The sequence below is a fragment of the Centropristis striata genome, chromosome 10 (genome assembly GCF_030273125.1).
Source record: "Centropristis striata isolate RG_2023a ecotype Rhode Island chromosome 10, C.striata_1.0, whole genome shotgun sequence".
In the NCBI taxonomy this organism is placed as follows: domain Eukaryota; kingdom Metazoa; phylum Chordata; class Actinopteri; order Perciformes; family Serranidae; genus Centropristis; species Centropristis striata.
In genome coordinates, this window is record NC_081526.1 from 17,159,994 (window position 1) to 17,180,732 (window position 20,739).

Genomic DNA, 20,739 nt, shown 5'->3' on the forward strand with positions numbered 1-20,739 from the left:
TTAACAATTTTGTTTTTGTCTCTTTGTTCAATAATAGTCATCAGATTTTTATTGGCTAAAGTAGAATGTATATGCAGTGGTGGAAGAAATATTCAGATCCCTTAATTAATTAAAATACCACACTGTGAAATTACTCCACTACAAGTAAAAGTTCTACTTTCAAAACTTACTGAAGTAAAAGTAAAAAAGAATCGAAAAGTATTGAATGTTATTCGATTCATATTGTTGATCCATTTATGTAAGCAGCATTTTAATTTGTCAAGTTAGGGCTTATTTTAACTATTTAATATACTATTATGATGTTTATTTAAAAGTAAAAAAGTCTAATCACTTTAAATTGATCATGTTTTTATGTTAAAATCTCGACCTGAAAGTAACTAAAGCTGTCAGCTAAATGTAGTGGAGAAGAAGTATAAAGTTACATAAAATTGAAATACTCAAGTATAGTTCACATACTTCAAAATTGTACTTAAGTACAGTACTTGAGTAAATGTTCTTAGTAACATTCCACCATTGTGTTGTTTTATCAGTTAGATTTTATTTCAAATGCTGAATTGTTAATCAGCACAACAATTAAACTACTGTCAGTTTCAGATACTCACATCAGAGTTGTTAAAAACATCTATCCCTCTGTGGTTTTATTACTCCTCCCTGTCGGCTCACACAGGTGTCCACACACACACACACACACACACACACACACACACACACACACACACACACACACATACACACACACACACACACACACACACACACACACACACACACACACACACACACACACACACACACACACACACCGTTGATAACTCTGACAAATGTTTAATTGTAATCGACTTAATCTGTCATTCATAAATCACTGATATCAGTTCTATTTGAATTTTAGATTATTGTTTGGTTTCTTCCAGCAGAGGTGGAGCTACAGCATATCAGCGATAAATCAGCTATTAATGTTTAAATACAGTCAGTTCTTCCATGAAAATAATCTTCTAATTTTACTCACTGTGGCCTTTTGTGCAGAATAACAGTTATGGAATAAATCATCAAAAAAGAAGAAAAAATTACAAGTTGAATTTCTCTGACAATTTTGTTTTTAATTGGAATACAAGTATTCATAAATTGTTTATATAAACACAAAAAATCTCCACATGCCAGCCTTTGTAGCAGATTTTCAGTGAATATTTATCACGTCACCGTCTCAGCAGAATCAATCATGGCTTCACAGTGTCGCTGAGGAGCAGAATTTAATGTTTTTAACAGGATCTAGTTATTCCAAACAATTTTTATTGCAGATGTTATAAATGATAGGCAGGTTCAAGCCCCCCCTTCAGACAGTGAATGCCTGTGGGGTGGACATCGAGGTGGTGCCAAGTTCTAAGTATCTAGGTGTATAACTGGATAATAAGTTGGACTGGTCCCTAAACACAGACGCTCTATACAAAAAGGGGCGGAGCCGCCTCTTTTTCTTAAGGAAGCTCAGATCTCTGGACATCTGTAGTAAGATGCTGCAGATGTTTTATCAGTCTGTGGTGGTAGTGTGTTGTTTTATGCTGCAGTCTGCTGGGGAGGCAGCATCACACACAGAGATGCAAAGCAGTGAGCTTGCTCTGTGATTGGAGCTAGGTTGGACACACTGGAGGAGGTGGTGGAGAGATGCTCAAGATGTTCGAGTCTATCTTGAAATACCTGGATCATCCGCTACACAAAACCTTTATGGACCAAAAAAACAGCAGTGGACATCTCCTCTCTCTCCGTTGCAGGACGGAGAGATTCAAAAGATCCTTCGCTCCTACAGCCATCAGGCTGTCTCACTCTTCAAGAGACTCTACCAGACTAACTGAATTTCCCCTTGAGCATAAATAAAGTAATTTTGAATTGATTTTGATTTGTAAAATAAAGTGATTTTGACAGAAATGTCACAATTTTAAGCTTTGTTTTGATTACTTTGTCTTACGGAAACTTTCGTAACCTATGAGCCATAAAGGGATTGTCAGAAAGTTCACATTTTGACCACACCTGTTTTTGCAGTTTCTTTCTACTAAAATCTGTGTGTTTTTGGTTATCTTTTAAAGAGGGTTAACTGCAGTCGCATATTTATTTGCATTCTGAAATCTTTTTTGATTGACTCTTTGTTTCCTGTCCTTGATAAAAATGCCAGTAAACTCCATTCAAAACTGATTTTTGTGTTTCTAACAACATGTAAATCAACAATACAATACAAGTAGTATTACACAATGAAGTAGGGGGCTTTCACAACTCCTGAACATAAATTAGAGCACTTCATTCACTTTAAATCAAAGGTATGTCACTTTACTGCTTTAGTTATTATATTGTGTTTTCTTCCCTTTCAGACAGCTGTTAATTTCCATTAATTTCACCATAACGTTAAAAAAACTTGCAGGGACTTAGTGCAGCCAGATGTAAATACAGATTGACTTAACAAAAGTCTGACACAACAGCAACGTAACTCAAAAGCAGACGTGATGTTTGCTCACTTATGACAGATTGTCTCATTCAAACAAGCTCCAAGTCTCTGCACGCTGCTTTTCATGCTGCGCTGACATGAAAGTATCTGCCACACAATCTACTGTATGCTTTGGAAAAACAAATGTTCTGTTGTAGAATTTTTTTTTTGCATCATTTGTAAGTAAATAGCTGAGAGGTGTGTTCAGACACAACACAAAGAGGTTTAGAGGCTCAAAGATTACAACAAAGTCAACAGAAAGCCATGTGTGGGTACAGATTTGTCTGCCAATTCAATTAAGAACACTTTATTTGTTGCCGGGGGGGGTTTTATTGAGTCATGTAAAATAATGCAGTTACACAATATAGGAAGATGTTTGTTTCTTAAATCTGTAAAAATTCATTAAGCTGTAAAACTAGTATAATATGTGAATGCAAAAAAGAACCTGTGCACAATATGATCATAATGATAATGATATTAGAATGGTAATATTAAAGCAAAAATAACATTAAATATAGCATTACAGTGCCACGTGCCAATGTGTTCTCTCTGTCTCAACTGTAAAATCAACAAAATGAAGAAAACAAAAGGAAATACTAGTAAATAAATTAATCTGAACAAAACAATATGGGGATGTGTTTAACAAGTGTTGTTGACTGCTGCTATATAAAAAAAAGTATTTTTTTTAATTGCCTCAAATGATTCTGAGGACTGAAGGCTAATGGTTTGAAAATTAAACTTTCCAGCATAATACAACTGAATCTCTGGTCCAGTTTTCTGCAGGCCAGTTGCAATGTGGGTAATGTAGGCAGCAGTTCTTGACAAGGTGGAATTTTTAAAAAATCTCTCTGGTTTTGTTGCATACATTTTGATATAAAAACAAAACAAAAGCACAGCTGTCTGGTCCTTAATTTTAGCTCCTGACGTGACTCTTCTCGATTTACACCAACTCCCTTGGCTCCCTCATCCACTCGCATGGCTTCTCCTATCATAGCTATGCCGACGACACCCAGCTAATCTTCTCATTTCCCCAGTCTGAAACACGTGCAGCAGCACGTATCTCTGCATGTCTGGCCGACATCTCCCAGTGGATGTCCTCACACCACCTCAAACTCAACCTGGGAAAGACTGAGCTACTTTACCTCCCAGGGAAAGGCTCTCCCACCACTGACTTCCACATCACTGTCCAGGACACAGTGGTTGCCTCCACAGAAACCGCCAAAAACCTTGGCGTAACTCTTGACAACCAACTGTCCCTCTCCACAAACATCACCGCTACCACCAGATCTTGCAGATTCTTGCTGCATAACATCAGGAGAATCCGCCCGTTTCTCACCCAGAAGGCAGCTCAGGTCCTGGTCCAGGCACTGGTCATCTCACGCCTGGACTACTGCAACTCCCTCATGGCAGGTCTGCCTGCCAAAGCCATCCGACCTCTACAACTCATCCAGAATGCAGCTGCTCGATTGGTCTTCAATCTTCCCAAATTTTCACACACAACACCCCTCCTCCGCTCCCTCCACTGGCTACCAGTGGCTGCTCGGATACGCTTCAAGACTCTAGCTCTGGCGTACTCTGCTGCTAACAGTTCAGGTCCTACTTACATCCAGGACCTTGTCAAACTCTACACCCCTGCCCGTCCTCTCCGCTCTGCATCAGCCAAACAGCTGGCGACTCCCACCTTACGTGGGTCAACTCGCCTCAAAACCACTTCCAGACTTTTTTCTGTCTTGGCTCCCAAATGGTGGAACGAGCTCCCCACCAACATCAGGACCTCAGACAGCCTGTACATCTTCCGCCGCAGGCTGAAGACCTATCTCTTCCAACAATACCTCGGTTAAGTCATGGTCACCTAACAGATATATATATATATATTAAAAAAAAAAAAAAAAAAAAAAAAAAAATTCTTCTTCTTTTCTCTTCTTTTCTTCTTTAACATATAGCACTCCTTAGCAATGACAGTTAGCTCTTAAAGTTATGTACTTACTCGATTCCTATGGTCTATGTCTAGTACCATCAGGTTGAATGCACTTATTGTAAGTCGCTTTGGACAAAAGCGTCTGCTAAATGACATGTAATGTAAAAAATGTAATGTAATGACTCCAACGAGTTTAATATGAAATCTGCATGGACCCGTCTTAGTGTCAGTGGACCCCATATTGAGTCTGAACGTGAAGGTCAAGAAACTCCTTTGAACATTTAACATCATGGTGAGAGCTCCAAAAACATTTGGTTTAGCATTTTAAGTAATTTATATCTAATTAAAAGATTGTTTTGCCCAGCACCGTGTGTGTGTATGTGTGTGCTTGTGTTCTTCTATCTTTGTGAGGACCAGTTTCAGTATTAACTTAAATTGTGAGGACACGTCTGAGTAGTTTGTTTCTGGTTTTCTTCAATTGGCTGTTTGAGGGGTTTTAAATGAGCAGGTTAACAGTTAAAAGACGAGGTGATTTATTGTGTCACTAAGGGTCCTCACAGGTATAGAAGTACAAGTGTGTGTGTGTGTGTGTGTGTGGTAGTGATTACCTGATCATCAAGTGATGGCGGTCTCTGTGTGTTTTCAGTTAAAGCTGGGAAAATCACCACAAGTAATCATGTGTGTGTGTGTGTGTGTGTGTGTGTGTACACTTGGGAGATTGATGCCATCCAGGCTTTTACACACAAACTCCTCGCTGTTTGCTTTCATTTGTCAGAGTAACCTGTGTGAAGGTAAACCTGACTGAGACAGACTTGTCTTGGCTGATATGTTGAACACACAGCAACACACACAAACACACCCTCTGAGACCTTTGTCCCCTAGAGAGCTTTGTGACCTTTGTCTGATGTGGGTAATGGCTCGTTGTGTGTGTGTGTGTGTGTGTGTGTGTGTGTGCGTTTGTGTGTCGACAGAGCACACCAGATTTTTTTGATTATCTTGACTTTGTTGAGTTTTATACATTAAGCAGCCAACACTGGCAACATTTACACACCTCTCCACACATTTCTACATGTTGTGAATTTAACTGGGGATTTAATTTAATTAATTATTTTTTAAATCTGCAGTTTCTAATCAGACCAATTACATTAAATTGTGATATTAACAGGACCCATTTAAAGACAAAAACAACTAAACCCAAGGACTGTAAATAGAACTGACTGTTTGATACAAACAAACTGTGTAAAATGAGATTATTGGATAAAACATTACGAATAGCAGATTTTTTTCAGAGCAAACAAAGAATATTAAAGAAACTAAAAATAAATCAAGATTTTTAAGGGAAAAAAATGCCTGCAAGAGTGAGAAAGGTAAAAAAATAAATAAATAATAACAAACCCTGGATTAATTACTATAAGATTTTTTTTTAAAATGCCACTGAATCTACCTGTGCGTGCGTGTGTGTGTGTGTGTGTGTGTGTGTGTGTGTGTGCGCGTGTGTGGTCGTTTCGTCGGGTGTCAGTGGGTGGAAAGCCCTCATCAACCATTCGATACCTTCAAGCTCTCCTGGTAAACTCCAACCTCTAATGCAGGAAGTCATAAATACAACTCACTGATGCGTTCAGGTGTTGTCAGTTTAAGGCGAGCACAACATCGAGTGTGTGAACTTCAGATTTCAGGCTTCACTGATCTGGAGAATAAAGAGGAAAGAAGAAAAAAAGAGTATGTTTTCAAGATTATACTGGAAACCAAAACTGAATTATAGTGATTAAAGTAGTTATAGTATCTAGTAGTAGATATACATAAGGAAAGATAATCAATAAATACCACATTAACAGTACTCTAAATAAATCCTGCAAAAATGGGCTATTATTGGATTTTTGTTGTATTAACGAGAAATATGCATTTTAATGTTGTAGATGGTTGAGTCGGACCTTGACTAGAAACAAATATGAACACTAGTTCAATTAGTAACAATTTGCTGGTAAATTAATAAGTCAATTAGCAGAACTGCAACTGAAGATTAACTGCTAAAGAGCTTAATAACTGGAAAAGTTAAGTTGTGTATCAATAAAAACTGTCAATATGATATGAAACAACACAGAAACAAAATGTTAACACTAAAGTACATATACCTCAAAATTGTGACAATAAAGGACTAGAGTACATATAGCTACTTTCCTGCAGAAATACAAGAATATTTAAAAAGTAAATAAATCACTTCACGATCAATTAGCCTAAGAATCAGTGTATTGCCTATGACTGCACTGAAATGAGAATTCATCTGTTAATTTTTGTGTATTTTTTATTCAGTTTTTATTATCTAAATGTCACTCTTTTTGCTCTACAAAATGTTTCTCTTCAATTGTAGTAATAATGTTTTTTCTTTGCTTTATATAAAGAACTTAACCCACAAAGTTGGCCCATGTGATAAGGGTCTAATAAGTCATAATTCTTAAATTAATTGAGTAAAAATATGTTCCCAAATATTTATAATATCTCATCTTCCACATCAGGACCGTTCATTTGTATTAGTCATTATAAATTAAATTGTATTGACATTTTTATACTTGCAACTTATTGATATTTTAAATGTCTTGCACTCTCTTTTATTGTGTAGTGCAACAGCTGCACAACAACTTCTAAAATAAAGTTATAGCTTATCTGATATTTTTCCATAGTGGGATTTTAAAGAAAAATGCTTATTTTCCTGTGGAAACATTACATCTCTTCTGCGCGCTCACGCTCGAAATGTGACATTTCCGACAGCCCCTGAACGCAGCAGTCCCCGTGTGTGGTGAGGAGGTGTTGCAGCTCCACACGGACTTTATTCCGTCCTGGGGCTCCGTGAAGGCTGCAGCCGCACGCTGCTGCACTTGATAACACAGGGAAAGTTTTTTATATTTTAACCTGAAGACGCTTTGGAATATACTTGTGTTTTATTTTGTTTTTCAGTACAGAGGACACATGTGAAACTTTGAAAAGAAAAAAAACGAACATGTGCCTGGACGCTGTTTTAATGTTTCTGAGGGAATAAAAATCAAGTGGATTTTACGCACCAAGCTCCGGATTTTTCACTTTAATTATATTTTTTTTAGTATAGGCCTATTTTCCCGGACTGCTTTTATTCTTTTTTTTTGTTTAACCGACTGTGAGTCTCATAATGCGACTTCTTCTGGTGTTTGCAACCTGTCGGGAACAACCAGTGCTGGTAAAAATGTTACAAGGCAGTTAAATTTATTGGAACGTGACCACCGGAGATGAACTTTCTCCGTAATGATTGCGGGGCTGTGGTGAATGATTGACAGCGGGGGCTCGGCCCGGAGCTCTGTGGACCTTTATGGACAAATCGGATATACAGACTTTTGTTTTAATTAACAAAAAGCTGAAAGGAACAGAATGAAACTCTGGTCCTGATCTATTCAGCAGAGAAAGAAAGTTTTCATCCAGAGATGAACTTAAGCTGATTTCCCTCTTTTATTATTGTTATTATTATTTTTTTTTCAAAATTAATATTTCTATACTATTTTTATATGGCATCGATGGTGAGGCACGCGCCGTGCAGCCCGGTGTTCCCGCGGCCCCTCATGCTGCTGCTGCTGCTGCTTCGGTGTCCTGGTCTCACGTTAGGAGCCTCCAAGGATCTGGTGTGTGAGCCCATCACCGTGCCCATGTGCAGGGGCATCGGCTACAACCTGACCTACATGCCCAACCAGTTCAACCATGACACCCAGGAGGAGGTGGGGCTGGAGGTGCATCAGTTCTGGCCCCTGGTCCGGATCCGCTGCTCCCCAGACCTACTCTTCTTCCTGTGCAGCATGTACACCCCGATCTGCCTGCCGGACTACCGGAAGCCGCTGCCGCCCTGCAGGTCTGTGTGTGAACGGGCCAAGCGAGGCTGCTCCCCTCTGATGAGCCAGTACGGCTTCGAGTGGCCCGAGAGGATGAGCTGCGAGCAGCTGCCCCAGCTGGGCGACGAGGCCCTGTGCATGGACCAGAACAGCAGCGAGACCACCACTATAGCGCCACCGTTCCCAAAGCCGACCCCTAAAGGCCGCACCAGACCCCCAAGCCCACCGCAGTGTGACAGGGAGTGCCGCTGTCGAGACCCCCTGGTCCCCATCAAGAGGGAGTCCCACACTCTGTATGGCCAGGTCCAGACCGGCCCCCTGCCCAACTGTGCCCAGCCCTGCCACCAGCCCTACTTCTCCGCCAACGAACGGGCCTTCACCAGCTTCTGGATAGGACTGTGGTCGGTGCTGTGCTTCATCTCCACCTTGACCACCGTCGCCACCTTCCTCATTGACATGGAGCGCTTCAAGTACCCTGAGAGGCCAATCATCTTTCTGGCTGCCTGCTACCTCTTCGTGTCTTTGGGTTACATCATCCGCCTGGTGGCAGGTCATGAGCGTGTGGCGTGCGGCGCCAGCAGCAGTGTCGGTGGCGACCAGCTGCACATCCTCTACGACACCACGGGCCCCGCTCTCTGCACCCTTGTCTTCTTGTTGGTGTACTTCTTCGGCATGGCGAGCTCCATCTGGTGGGTGGTTCTATCCTTCACCTGGTTCCTGGCTGCAGGGATGAAGTGGGGCAGCGAGGCCATCGCAGGCTACTCTCAGTATTTCCACCTCGCCGCCTGGCTCATCCCCAGCGTCAAGACCATCGTGGTCCTGGCCCTCAGCTCTGTGGACGGGGACCCTGTGGCTGGAATCTGCTATGTGGGGAACCAGAGTCTGGAGAACCTGCGGGGATTCGTACTCGCACCTCTGGTGGTCTACCTCTTCACCGGCTCGCTCTTCTTACTCGCTGGCTTTGTTTCCCTCTTCCGCATCAGGAGCATCATAAAGCAAGGTGGCACCAAGACGGACAAACTGGAGCGACTCATGATCCGCATCGGGCTCTTCACGGTGCTGTACACCGTCCCCGCAACCATCGTGGTGGCCTGTCTGGTCTACGAACAGCACTACAGGCCCGGCTGGGAGCGAGCTTTAGCCTGCTCCTGCCCGGCTGAGCGCCAGCGCTCGGGCATAGGCCCGGACTACGCCGTCTTCATGCTCAAGTACTTCATGTGCTTAGTGGTGGGAATCACCTCAGGGGTCTGGATTTGGTCAGGAAAGACCTTGGAGTCCTGGAGGAGGTTTGTGGCTCGTTGCTGCCCCTGCTGGCCGCAGAAAGCCACTGCACCACCCTCCATGTACAGCGAGGCCAGTACGGCTTTAACTGGACACACTGGAACTGGGCTGACATCAGGGATCTACCACAAAGCAGTTCCATCACATATATGAACTGGACCACTTCTTTTGACATAAACTAAAGTATCCAAACATCATGAGTGCTGACAAAAATCTACAGGACTGTGTGCATCAATGTGCTCTGAATTTCAGCTCTCACAAAGACAAGTCGACTGTGACAACTTGAAACTCGACGGACTAAAATGATTCAGAGCATGAAAAGGGAAGAATTTAACAAAACAAGCTGGGTAAAAGCAATTTAAATAACAGAATATTAAAAAGAGTCTGTTATGTAAAACGTTACTCCAACAAACGAAACTTGTGTCTTTTCCAGCTGAAACAGCCGACCAAACTTACAGAGAAACAATCTCCAAACCTCACAGAGTTACATGGATCCATGATGGAGTCACACATGCTTTTTCCTGTCTGCTTACCCTAAGCACTGAGAGAGAAAATAACATATTTATTTATGTATATATTGTATAAATTTGCTGTAAAAAAAAAAAAGACAAACTAGGTGTATAGTGTGATATGTTTAGTTTCTAACCAACCAATGCCACTGCCACAAACTGAGAGACACAAATCTTGTCTGATTTGAATTGTATAAACTTGTACATAAATGTGCCGTTTCATGTTAATATTTGAGTGTAATATCTGGTGTATTTTGTATGGTTAGAAATGGAAACAAACTGTCTTTGTTGAGGTTTTCTCAGACCTGGAAGTCATGTACCAGACACCGTTTTGACCCCTGAGCTCTGTTTTTTGGCTGGATCCCATTTAAAGTCACTAAAGTCTGTTTCTGAACTGGTTTTGTCCGTGCTGTGTGAACTAACAGGCAGCGATTAGGTTAGAGCAGCAGGATGAAACTGACCTTGGCCTTCACCCCCATCTGCTGGTCGACAGAGGAGCTACTCACTTTATGTTCTCCACATTACAGATGAACATTAGACCACAGACCCTCTGTCCAAAACTGTCCAACAAAGGTGCAAATTACAGTAAAATTATGTTAACAGTGAAATCTAGTTTTGACAAACATCAGAAGATTATAAAATAATGAAAATGATCATTAGTTGCAGTCCCATTTATTGTGTTATATTGGTGAGAATTGAACACTACTTTAAAAAAAATCTATACCTATTATGTCACTTTTACATTTGTTTATTGGGTATTTGACTTAAATGTTTGTGACTTAAAATCTGATTAAATTACTCATTTAGCTGGAAACAGTGCTGAAATATTTAGTCCAGTAATTAAATTATATAAATACTAACGATAATCCATTGATATGAACACTTGATAATCATTATAAAATCACAAAAGACAAAACAATATTTGCTATTCAATCTATTAAGGCTTTTGGGATGTTGATTGGACAAAAGAAGCAATTTTAAAAGTCAAATGGGAATATTTGTCTTTTTTTTAAAAACAATTTATAGCATAAACAAGCACTTTTTGGCTTCTGGAAGATGCTGATTTTCATCACTACTGACTTTATTCAAAGTATGTATTCCAAACTAGTATTTTCATCTGTCCAGTTGCATGTAACAACCTTCTACAAAACAAAATCTCAGATGGGATATGTGGCCTAATATAGATCATATGTTTATTGGAGGCATGACATCATAGAATGATGGAACCTCCTGTCTTCTTTGAAAAGTCTCATTTGTTGTTTGTTTTCTTAGTTCAAGAGTACAAACGGTTTTAACATCAGTGGTGATCCGAGACTCTGGGGGCCTGTTGTATGTCTGTCAGATGTCCTCAGTAATGGTCCTGTATCAGTCTGCCATAGGGCAGCCAGAAGGGACCCCATTTAGGGGGCAGTGATGGTGTACTAGAGAATAATTTATTTGAGTTTTAAGGGTGTTTATAGTTGCAAAATGTGCCAATATGAGGCCATTTAGGGCACCTTTTCCTAACATTTACCTGGTTTGCCTCTTGATGGAGGCTCCCCTGCTTGGAAGACAGAATATGTATTAAATGGCTGAGATTTGGTGAAAATGAAGCCCACTTATTGTTTCCTGCTGTGATGCTCTGTAATATTTCCATGATGTGATATTTCCATTCGATGCTGTTGGCCAGTTGTGTTCTTTAGACGACTCTGTGCCACCATGCTGATATCTTTAATTTATTAGCCTGATTTGTGTGTGAGCGAATGCTATTGTAAGAGTGATGATGAATGCCACAAAGTGTTGGTTAAAACTGACATTTAGGTTTTTATTTGTTCAAGTGTAAATCTGCTTTCTTATTGATAGAGCTCCTCAAAGGATATTAAAAAAAATATTGTAGATTTCAATTGTGGAATTAAAACTGAGTTGACCTCAAGTTTGGTGCACATGTCATGTATGTCTGTTTCTGTATATTTAGAGGATTTGTAGACTTATGGCTATTTTTCAGCTTAATTTATCTTTGTGGGCACATTTAAAAAAAAAAAAAAAAATTAAGTAACTTGATTAAAAGTTGTATTTGGTGCACAAACCTAAACATGTTTAGTGGCCTAAACATGACAACAATTTAAAGGAATGTATATTCTGTTCCAATATCAGGTATCAGAGCATAAAGAGGAACAAAAAAATGGTCTTAAAATTAAAGTCTTACTCACTTTATATAGGCTTCTGTTTACTTCAAATAGTATCATACTGTCGCCAGCTTGCAGCCCCGTCCTCTAGCTTTAAACCAGACGCCTCATAGACCAGAATACAATGCAACAAGAAAACTCACTAACACTTATAGTTTACTCTGCAGTTAGCAGTAAATTTAGATTTGACATTCATGAATTCTCTTTACTGAGTAGTGATGGACACTCAAAAGAAAAAGAGAAATGGATGCAAATAGGGAATGATTTTCAGACAAAACCATCTTATACAAAGTGTTTTTTGTAATCTACTAAATTGTCTTACCATCATATACAGTAGTGTTAAAAAAAATAGCAGTCCAATGTGACTAACCAAAATAATCCAGGTTTTTAGTATATTTTTTATTGCTACATGGCAAACAAGGTACCAGTAGGTGCAGTAGATTCTCAGAAAACCAACAAGACCCAGCATTCGTGATATGCACGCTCTTAAGGCTGTGCAATTAGTTGAAAGGGGTGTGTTAAAAAAAAAATAGCAGTGTCTGCCGTTGACTTTACAAACTCAAAACTATTTTGTACAAACTTTTTTGTTTCTAGGATTTAGCAATCCTGTGAATCACTAAACTAATATTTAGTTGTTTGATCACAGTTTTTTTTTATAACTGCTTCACATCTGTGTGGCATGGAGTCAACCAACTTGTGGCACCTTTCAGCTGTTACTTCCACTCCAAGATTCTCCAACAACATTCCACAATTAATTTACATTTCTTGGTTTTGCTTCAGAAACAGCATTTTTGATGTCACCCCACAAGTTCTCAATTGGATTAAGGTCCACTCCATAACATCAATGTCGTTGGTTTGGAACCAAGATTTTGCTGGTTTACTAGTGTGTTTGGGGTCATTGTCTTGTTGAAACACCCACTTCAAGGGCATGTCCTCTTCAGCATAAGGCAACATGACCTCTTCAAGTATTCTGACATATGAAAACTGATCCATGATCCCTGATATGAGATAAATAGGCCCAACACCATAGTAGGAGAAACATGCCCATATCATGATGCTTCACTGTCTTCACTGTGTACTGTGGCTTGAATTCAGAGTTTGGGGCTCGTCTCACAAACTGTCTGCGGCCCTTGGACCCAAAAAGAACAATTTTACTTTCATCAGTCCACAAAATGTTCCTCCATTTCTCTTTAGGCCAGTTGATGTGTTCTTTGCCTAATTGTAACCTCTTCTGCACATGCCTTTTTTCTAACAGAGGGACTTTGCGGGGGATTCTTGTAAATAGATTAGCTTCACACAGACGTCTTCTAACTGTCACAGCACTTACAGGTAACTCCAGACTGTCTTTGATCATCCTGGAGCTGATCATTGGCTGAGCCTTTGCCATTCTGGTTATTCTTCCATCCATTTTGATGGTTGTCTTCCGTTTTCTGCCACGTGTCTCTGGTTTTGCTCTTCATTTTAAAGCATTGGAGATCATTTTAGCTGAACAGCCTATAATTGTTTGCACCTCTTTATAAGTTTTCCCCTCTCCAATCAACTTTTTAATCAAAGTACACTGTTCTTCTGAACAATGTCCTGAACGACCCATTTTCCTCAGGCTTTCAAAGAGAAATGCATGTTCAACAAGTGCTGACTTCATCCTTAAATAGAGGCCACCTGATTCACATCTGTTTTTTCACAGAATTGATGACCTCACTGATTGAATGCCACAGTCAACGGCAGACACTGCTATTTTTTTTTAACATACCCTTTTTTTTTCTGAGAATCTACTACACCTACTGGTACCTTGTTTGCAATGTAGCAATAAAAAATATACTAAAAACCTGGATTAATCTGGTTAGTCACATTGGACTGCTATTATTTTGAACACTACTGTATCAATATAGAATAGTTTATTACCTAGAATGGAACTTGGAGATGGCACAGCTCTGCCAAATGCCCTATACCACAATCATGGCTGCACAGTTTGGAAAAGTACCCAATTGCAACAATTAGGAACATTGGAGGGATTGATTGTTTTTGCATCATTATTATTTTTTTCGTGGAGATTTTGTTGAAAGGATTATGTTGTGAGTTTTGCAAGAATCTCTTCCGAACTGAGATTTTTTCTTAAATCTGTAGAATATAATTTAAAGCGCGGGACATCTCTGCAGCACCACAATACTTAATTCAGAATTAACAAACAATGGGCCTCATTCACCAATATCTTCTTAAGAATCTTCTTAGATTCTTTCTTAAGTCCTTCTTAAGAAGATTTCTAAGAAGACCCTTCGTCAGATTCATCAACGTGTTCTTAAGCCGCTGAATTGTTCGCAGCAGTGTTCTTAAATTGATGAAGGCCATCTCCTCGTAATCCGTTGGGGTACAGGTAAAAAGAAAAAAAACGTTAGCAGTTCAGACCTAGAAGTTCTGCTGCAGGAGGAAGAAAATTAAATTTAGTGCAGGTTGCAACAACACAAACAATTTATTTTCTGGAATAATATATAAAAAGCATGTGCCCTGTAAGGCAGGAGTTTATCATAGTGTGTAAGCTCAAAATGTGTCTTAAGTATTGGACTGAGTTGCAGAGCCCTCCTGCAGCAGCAATATATATATGCCATTGTTTTGTAGGCCATGGATGGAGAAATGCCACCTATAAATAGGGTGGTATCACTAATGGACGGCATGATTTCCAATTTACTTGATTCATGTTAAAGCGTTGGCACATTTAATTTAATTAAAATGAAAAAAAAAAAAGAAGAAATTAATAAATACATAAATATGACGGAAATTTCACTGTAATGTATTTTATTGAACTTAACAAAAGAAGACAACACAACCATGCCAACATGTCAGCACAGAATTGTGCTTAAGAGTACTCCTGAGTGTTCGTAGGATTTGTTCTTACCTAAGAAAAATCCTGGATAAGAAAAAAATTAATGAATGCCACAATCTTCGTAAAATCTTCGTAAGTAGGACTAAGAATGGTTCGTGAATGAGGCCAATGTCCCTCTTATAATTTGCATATTGCACTAATCTACTTTGCAACATTACAACATTACAATTACATTTTGTTTAACTGTGCAGCCCTACTTGCAACGATCATAAAAGTGAATGATAATTTGTGTATCCTCCATAAACAAATCAAAAACATAAGTTCCTTGGCAGAAGTAATTAAATAGACGTTCCCATTTATTTTGGCTAAACCAGTAGAACCCTTATTTATGAGGGCTATGTTCAGAATATCGATTATTTCATAACTTTATAACTGATATTGAGTATCAAGAAACGCCTCATCATTCAACTTAACTTCACGACATCTTCAGTCTGTCTTTTGTTATTGTTTTGATTGAGAGACATGAACATATTGATCACAGATCAGACATACAAACCACAAAATATTTGTTACATGATTAGTGTTTATTTAAAATACTCCATCTGCAAATGTTTTTTTTTCAATTAAAAACAAGACAAATTTCACAGCTAAGTAGCCTACATAGTAAGCAAAAAGGAGGGGAGTATCCATCAGTCTCTTTTTTTCCCCCTCAATATCTATGTAGTTTGTTCGAAAGCTCTGGTCAGGGGCCTGGGACAAGCACAGGGTTGGAAATCAGTCGACGGGCTCTTTGAGGCGTGGTCTAGATGGCAAGATTTTAGGGGGGTGGGGGTCACAATACTGAGGGTGGAATATGGACCCAGCCTACATTTGCCCATTATGTCAACCTAACTGCTATATCAAGCCACTCAGTAGCAATACTGATCCAGAATCTGTAAATTGCACCTTTTTGAGCACCTGAAGTGTATCTGGAAAAATGATCTGACCCCAGACCGGCACTGACTGAAAGTTCTTACTCCAGCCAACTCCACTGGAATATTTATAGTTCAATACTACGACATGCTGTATGCTCCCTTCCAATTCAAATCTGTAGATAATTTACTGAAATAAAATCCACCACCACTGGAGTTAACAGTAAACAAGTCTGTCTTTACACTCTCAAAAGTAACTTTTAGTATTAACTCTAATTTACAAAGAATCACTTTTTGCATTCAATGTGATTTTCATAATAAAAAGATACTTCTGGTGGTATTCTATATTTTCTTATCGTCAACAAATCCCATGAAAATACCAAAACCAACAATGAAATGTGATTGTTATAGTTTGTGTATCCAAAGCCTGATAAATCTTATTCCTGTTTCCATTGCATTGAGTTGTGCAGAGCTGACCCTCCTTCTCCTGCTCAAACAAGTGTTTCAACTTCTATCTCAACTCTGTACTTTTGTATCTTCTAATTGAAAAAGGATGTTTAGTTTCCTTCTCATGTCCTTGTACTTTCAGATTTCTGCTTGATTTTACAGTTTCATCTTTGCTTTTAGCTGTAAAAGAAATTGTGTTAAGTTACTACTTATTAAAATCCAAACATTTACTGATTTTGCTGCTCCATAATACAATTTTAATACCAAAATAACTGGGACTTTTAATGTGAAGAGTTAACAGGATATGAAATGTGACAGAGAGCATTTATTTTTTGTATATTTTATATTCTTATTTCCATCCTGCTCAAAGATGGAGGGATTATTTGCCACCTAAATCCTCACAAATTCCCATTTTGTTCAGGGTCATCTAGTTCTTTGTCACTTTTGTGACAACCAGCCACTAGTTAGTTAAAGACACACTTTATAGCGGGTCTCCTGACGTTAACGGCGATGTAAATCTGACTGACACATTGAGTCAAACAGAGTTAAGCCAAGTGAGCATGTGTAACATTGTTGGTTTTGGTATTCAAGGCATTTAGTGAAACAACTAAACTATATAATTAACACCAGGTTGCATGGGAATAATTCAAATATTTCTGGGAAAAATTACATTTTTATAACAATACAAAGGTTACCTCTCAGAGATAACTGTAGTAGAGCAATTCCTACTTACCACCCTCTGAGAAATAAGGGACAAGTTAGAAATAAATAAGGGATTGGTAAAAACAATAGCTGTGTGGTTTTAGGTTGACACCTAACTTTCAAGTGTAATTTGACAATCACACAGCTCTAATATAAGTTACTGTTTGTGCAGGTCATACAGGAGCATTTTCCAGCCCGTTTCCTGCCTGATGTAGCGGTGTTGAACCTGCAAGATGGCTGCACTTGTCCGGGGCTGGCGGTGGGTTAGCTGGGCTTTGGAGATCAGAGGGCAGCAGTCTCGCCTATGACAGCACAGCGTTGGAGCGTCGTATACCAATCAGGTTGTCTGCGCTGAAGGATCGTCTCATCGCTGCTCGACTCAGGTCCTTATACTTGTCTTCACATAGTCTTGAAATGGCCTGGAAGCAAAAAAACACAAACAGTTAATGAAAGATATCATAAAAAAGTAAATAGATCATTTTGTTTTACTCGGACGTGTTTCAATTCAAAAAATGTTTGGGCTCACTTCAGTGCATGGAGGCAAATATTACAGGTGCACCCTAATGAGACAAAGTGGAAGACAGAAGCTCACCTCTAGTTTCTGGGCGCGTTGGTTGTTGAGAGGCTCCAGGGGGAAGCTGAGGTTGTTGTCATCAGCCAGCTGCCGCAGATCAAAGTAGTACTTGGCATAGACACTGGCTGGCACGTTGATATTAAACTGGAGAAGTTCCAGAAAGTGGCGCTCCATCTCATTCCTGGAGGGTGGAGAGAAACCTGAGGGTTATTCCTGACAGCCACCAAAACCCCAGAAAAAGAGTCTGAACTTTACTCTAGAAACTTTAGCCAATAGCTTGTCACTAATAGCAAAGTGCAATGGAGGAACATATGATAAAAGTCCGAGATGCCCAAAAAAGAAATATGCATGATTCATGGCCATCTTCTTAGGCATTGAATTACTAAAGCATTCTCCAAAATTCTAGCCTAGGTATACCCATACTGCCTTGCGCGCTCGATTTCATTTTGAACCTGCATGCAGTCTGGAAACTAAGGCCGTTTCTTAGCCCTGTTTTAGGATCCAATCACAGAACGGGGAGGGACGGCAAGACGATGATGCGTACTACTCGACAGATGCGGCTTGCAGTTTTGTAGTTTTCTTACGGATCCAACATGGCTGCAGCAGACGTGAAGCGCTCTTTGGATCTAGTTGTAGACGGCGTTTGAAATAGTTTAGAGCGAAAGTTGATTTTAAAAGAAGAACGTTTGACTTTACACTCCTGTTTCACCACAAAAAGCATGTTTTAGCCTTGCTTCCGACAGGATTTGGCCAAAGCCTAATCTACCAACTAGCCCCGCTACCGCTCGCTGCTGTAACCACGCTGATCTCGCTATGAGCCGGGGGACAGCGGAGCCGCCGAGAGACCCGCAGCAGCTCGTCTATTGCCCATAAAATCAGTGGATGTGTGTCGCTGAATGACATGAGGGGAAATAAGGCATAAAAATAAATAATTTTGCAGAAAGCGAGAACTGGAGAAGCAAAGCAGCAAGCAACACTCTCTCACAGACACACACACCAACACTGCCGGTAGACTGTGAGCAGCCAGAGCCAGAACATGCTGCAGAAAAACGTTGCAGAAGCAGAATTGAGCATTTTAGTCTCAAAGTAGAGATGGGATAGTCTGGCTATGTAAACATCAATTTCTGTCGCTCTACATAAGTCATCTGGTATAACTGATACGATTGGCTAAGAGCTACGTACAGACGATTTTGATAGACATTCGTAGCGCCCAATAAACGGCTCTGGAGGATTGTAAACCACGCCTCCTCTACGGAAAAATGAATTGCTCGTGTCCAGACTACATCTCATTTGTGATATAGTCTGGCGTTAGCCAGGCTAGCAAAATTCAGATTTCAGCAAACAATTTCGATTGATTTTATCCTAACTGAGCCACATCTAATTTGCATTTCTGAGCTCTTGTTGCATACTGATTTTAAAAAGGACAACAGGTGCACTTAATGTGCCCAAAAAGGAACTGGCGTAACAAATCTCTATATTATATAGACACTGTGGTATGAGACTTGATACTGCCTTACATTTTGGAGATCGGAATATTGTAAACTTGCATAGCTGTTGTCTTTTACTGGTTTCAAAGGCTGCAAAGTAATGTGAAGATTTACTGTAAATATTTTGTAAAAATACCAATAGTTAACCCTACAATATCATCATAATATTGGCATCAAGGTATTTTGTGAAAAAATGTTGTGATACTTGATTTTGTCCATATTCCCCAGCCCTATAGAAAATATATTTTACAGTTTTACCCCTGTGAAGACGTTTAATGTCCCCTGTAACCACTGTAGTCTCATTTAGCCACTTGTCAGCAACCGCCTTTTTAAGGACACATGAAAACTTCAAAATTCACAAGTGGGGGTATTTTACGTTGTGCATGAAAAACATGAACGTCTCTTCAGCTTGTGTTAACCACAGACCTTGTTTCAGACATCTAACCACTGACACATTCAAAATCCTCATTGAGTTTGGAAGGTTAGACACAAAAAATGACACTGAAAAGGTCAGCAACTTCTTTATAAGTTATATTCGACTCTAAAAATTCAACATGGGAAGTGTTTATGTAGATGGTATTAAAGTAGCTTCCAGAGAAAACAAACACACACTTCTGAGCACCCTCTTGGAGGACCACAGCTCATCTTTTTTCCAGACTGCAACCTCCATCATCCTTCCTCATCTTTATCATCATCAGAGGTGGTCGCCTAGGAGACAGCATCTCAGATGCTTTGTTGGTCAGTAGAGGTGGTGAAAGCGAGCGAGCGCAAGTGTGTGTGTGTGTGTGTGTGTGTGTGTGTGTGTGTGTGTGTGATGTCTGGTCTCCCAGGGCAACTAATGGAGTGGGCGAGAGCCAGGGCCATTATGTAGAAGCAGTGAGAGCACTTGAGACCCTCCCCATGCATTTCTCTCTGTCTGTCTCTGTGTTTCTCTCTCTACTCTTCGTCTCATCCCTCCATCCAGACCCGACCAGCCTCACAAAGACACTACAATGGCAGCACTGAAAACAGCGCAGAGAGTGTGGGTCAGACATATGAGGGGAGAGAGAGGGAGAGGCAGAGAGAGAGAGAGGCAGAGATAGATGGGGGCTCACAGACATGCAGGCATCGCACACACCTTTCCAACTCACAAAAAAACAAGGAGGCACTTTCAACCTCCTTTATAAACATGCACACACACACATACACAGAGGAAACGCAATTGTGGGAAATAAAGCCAGGGTGCTCCAAGTGCAGCCCCTGGCCTCTTCACTAGCTTATAGCCCGAGCGACAGCAGAGACGTTACAGCCTCCATCCATCCCAGCACTTCTCTTCTTCTGTCTGCTTTAAGTGCATCTTTGTTGTTATATTTCATTTTATACGGGTTGGAAGCCATGTTGCATTTGTTAGGACTTCCATTTTTTTCTAAGAGCTCAGAAACATGAATACCCAAAGTAACAAAATTCAGAAATACATTTCAAAAGTCAGCCGCGAGTCAGAAAGCAACAACATCCATTTTTTTTAAAGATCCTGACAGATGTATTGGTTGACTCATATTATCTGCCAATATTGGCCTATTGGTCTATCAGTATTGGTGTATATTCTGTCTGATATGAACACTTTTTTTGACAA

The 20,739-nt window shown here is 40.0% G+C and overlaps 2 protein-coding genes across 2 annotated transcripts in view; one reads left to right on the forward strand and one right to left on the reverse strand.

Moving 5' to 3' along the window:
- Positions 1–7,225: 7,225 nt before the first annotated feature.
- On the forward strand, positions 7,226–11,999 carry fzd5 (frizzled class receptor 5). Its single transcript, XM_059343611.1, has one exon. It carries the CDS (start codon positions 7,916–7,918, stop codon positions 9,665–9,667), a length of 1,752 nt encoding a protein of 583 aa, XP_059199594.1. The 5' UTR covers positions 7,226–7,915; the 3' UTR covers positions 9,668–11,999.
- A 4,375-nt stretch (positions 12,000–16,374) lies between these two features.
- The window catches only part of ccnyl1 (cyclin Y-like 1), a 12,256-nt gene continuing 7,891 nt past the window's right edge, over positions 16,375–20,739 (reverse strand). Inside the window, exons 9-10 of the mRNA XM_059343159.1 lie at positions 17,659–17,821; positions 16,375–17,485 (exon numbers count right to left, since the gene is read on the reverse strand). Of these exons, the coding sequence (XP_059199142.1) occupies positions 17,369–17,485; positions 17,659–17,821 (280 nt within the window). The 3' untranslated portion in view covers positions 16,375–17,368. The remainder of the gene's footprint in view (positions 17,486–17,658; positions 17,822–20,739) is intronic.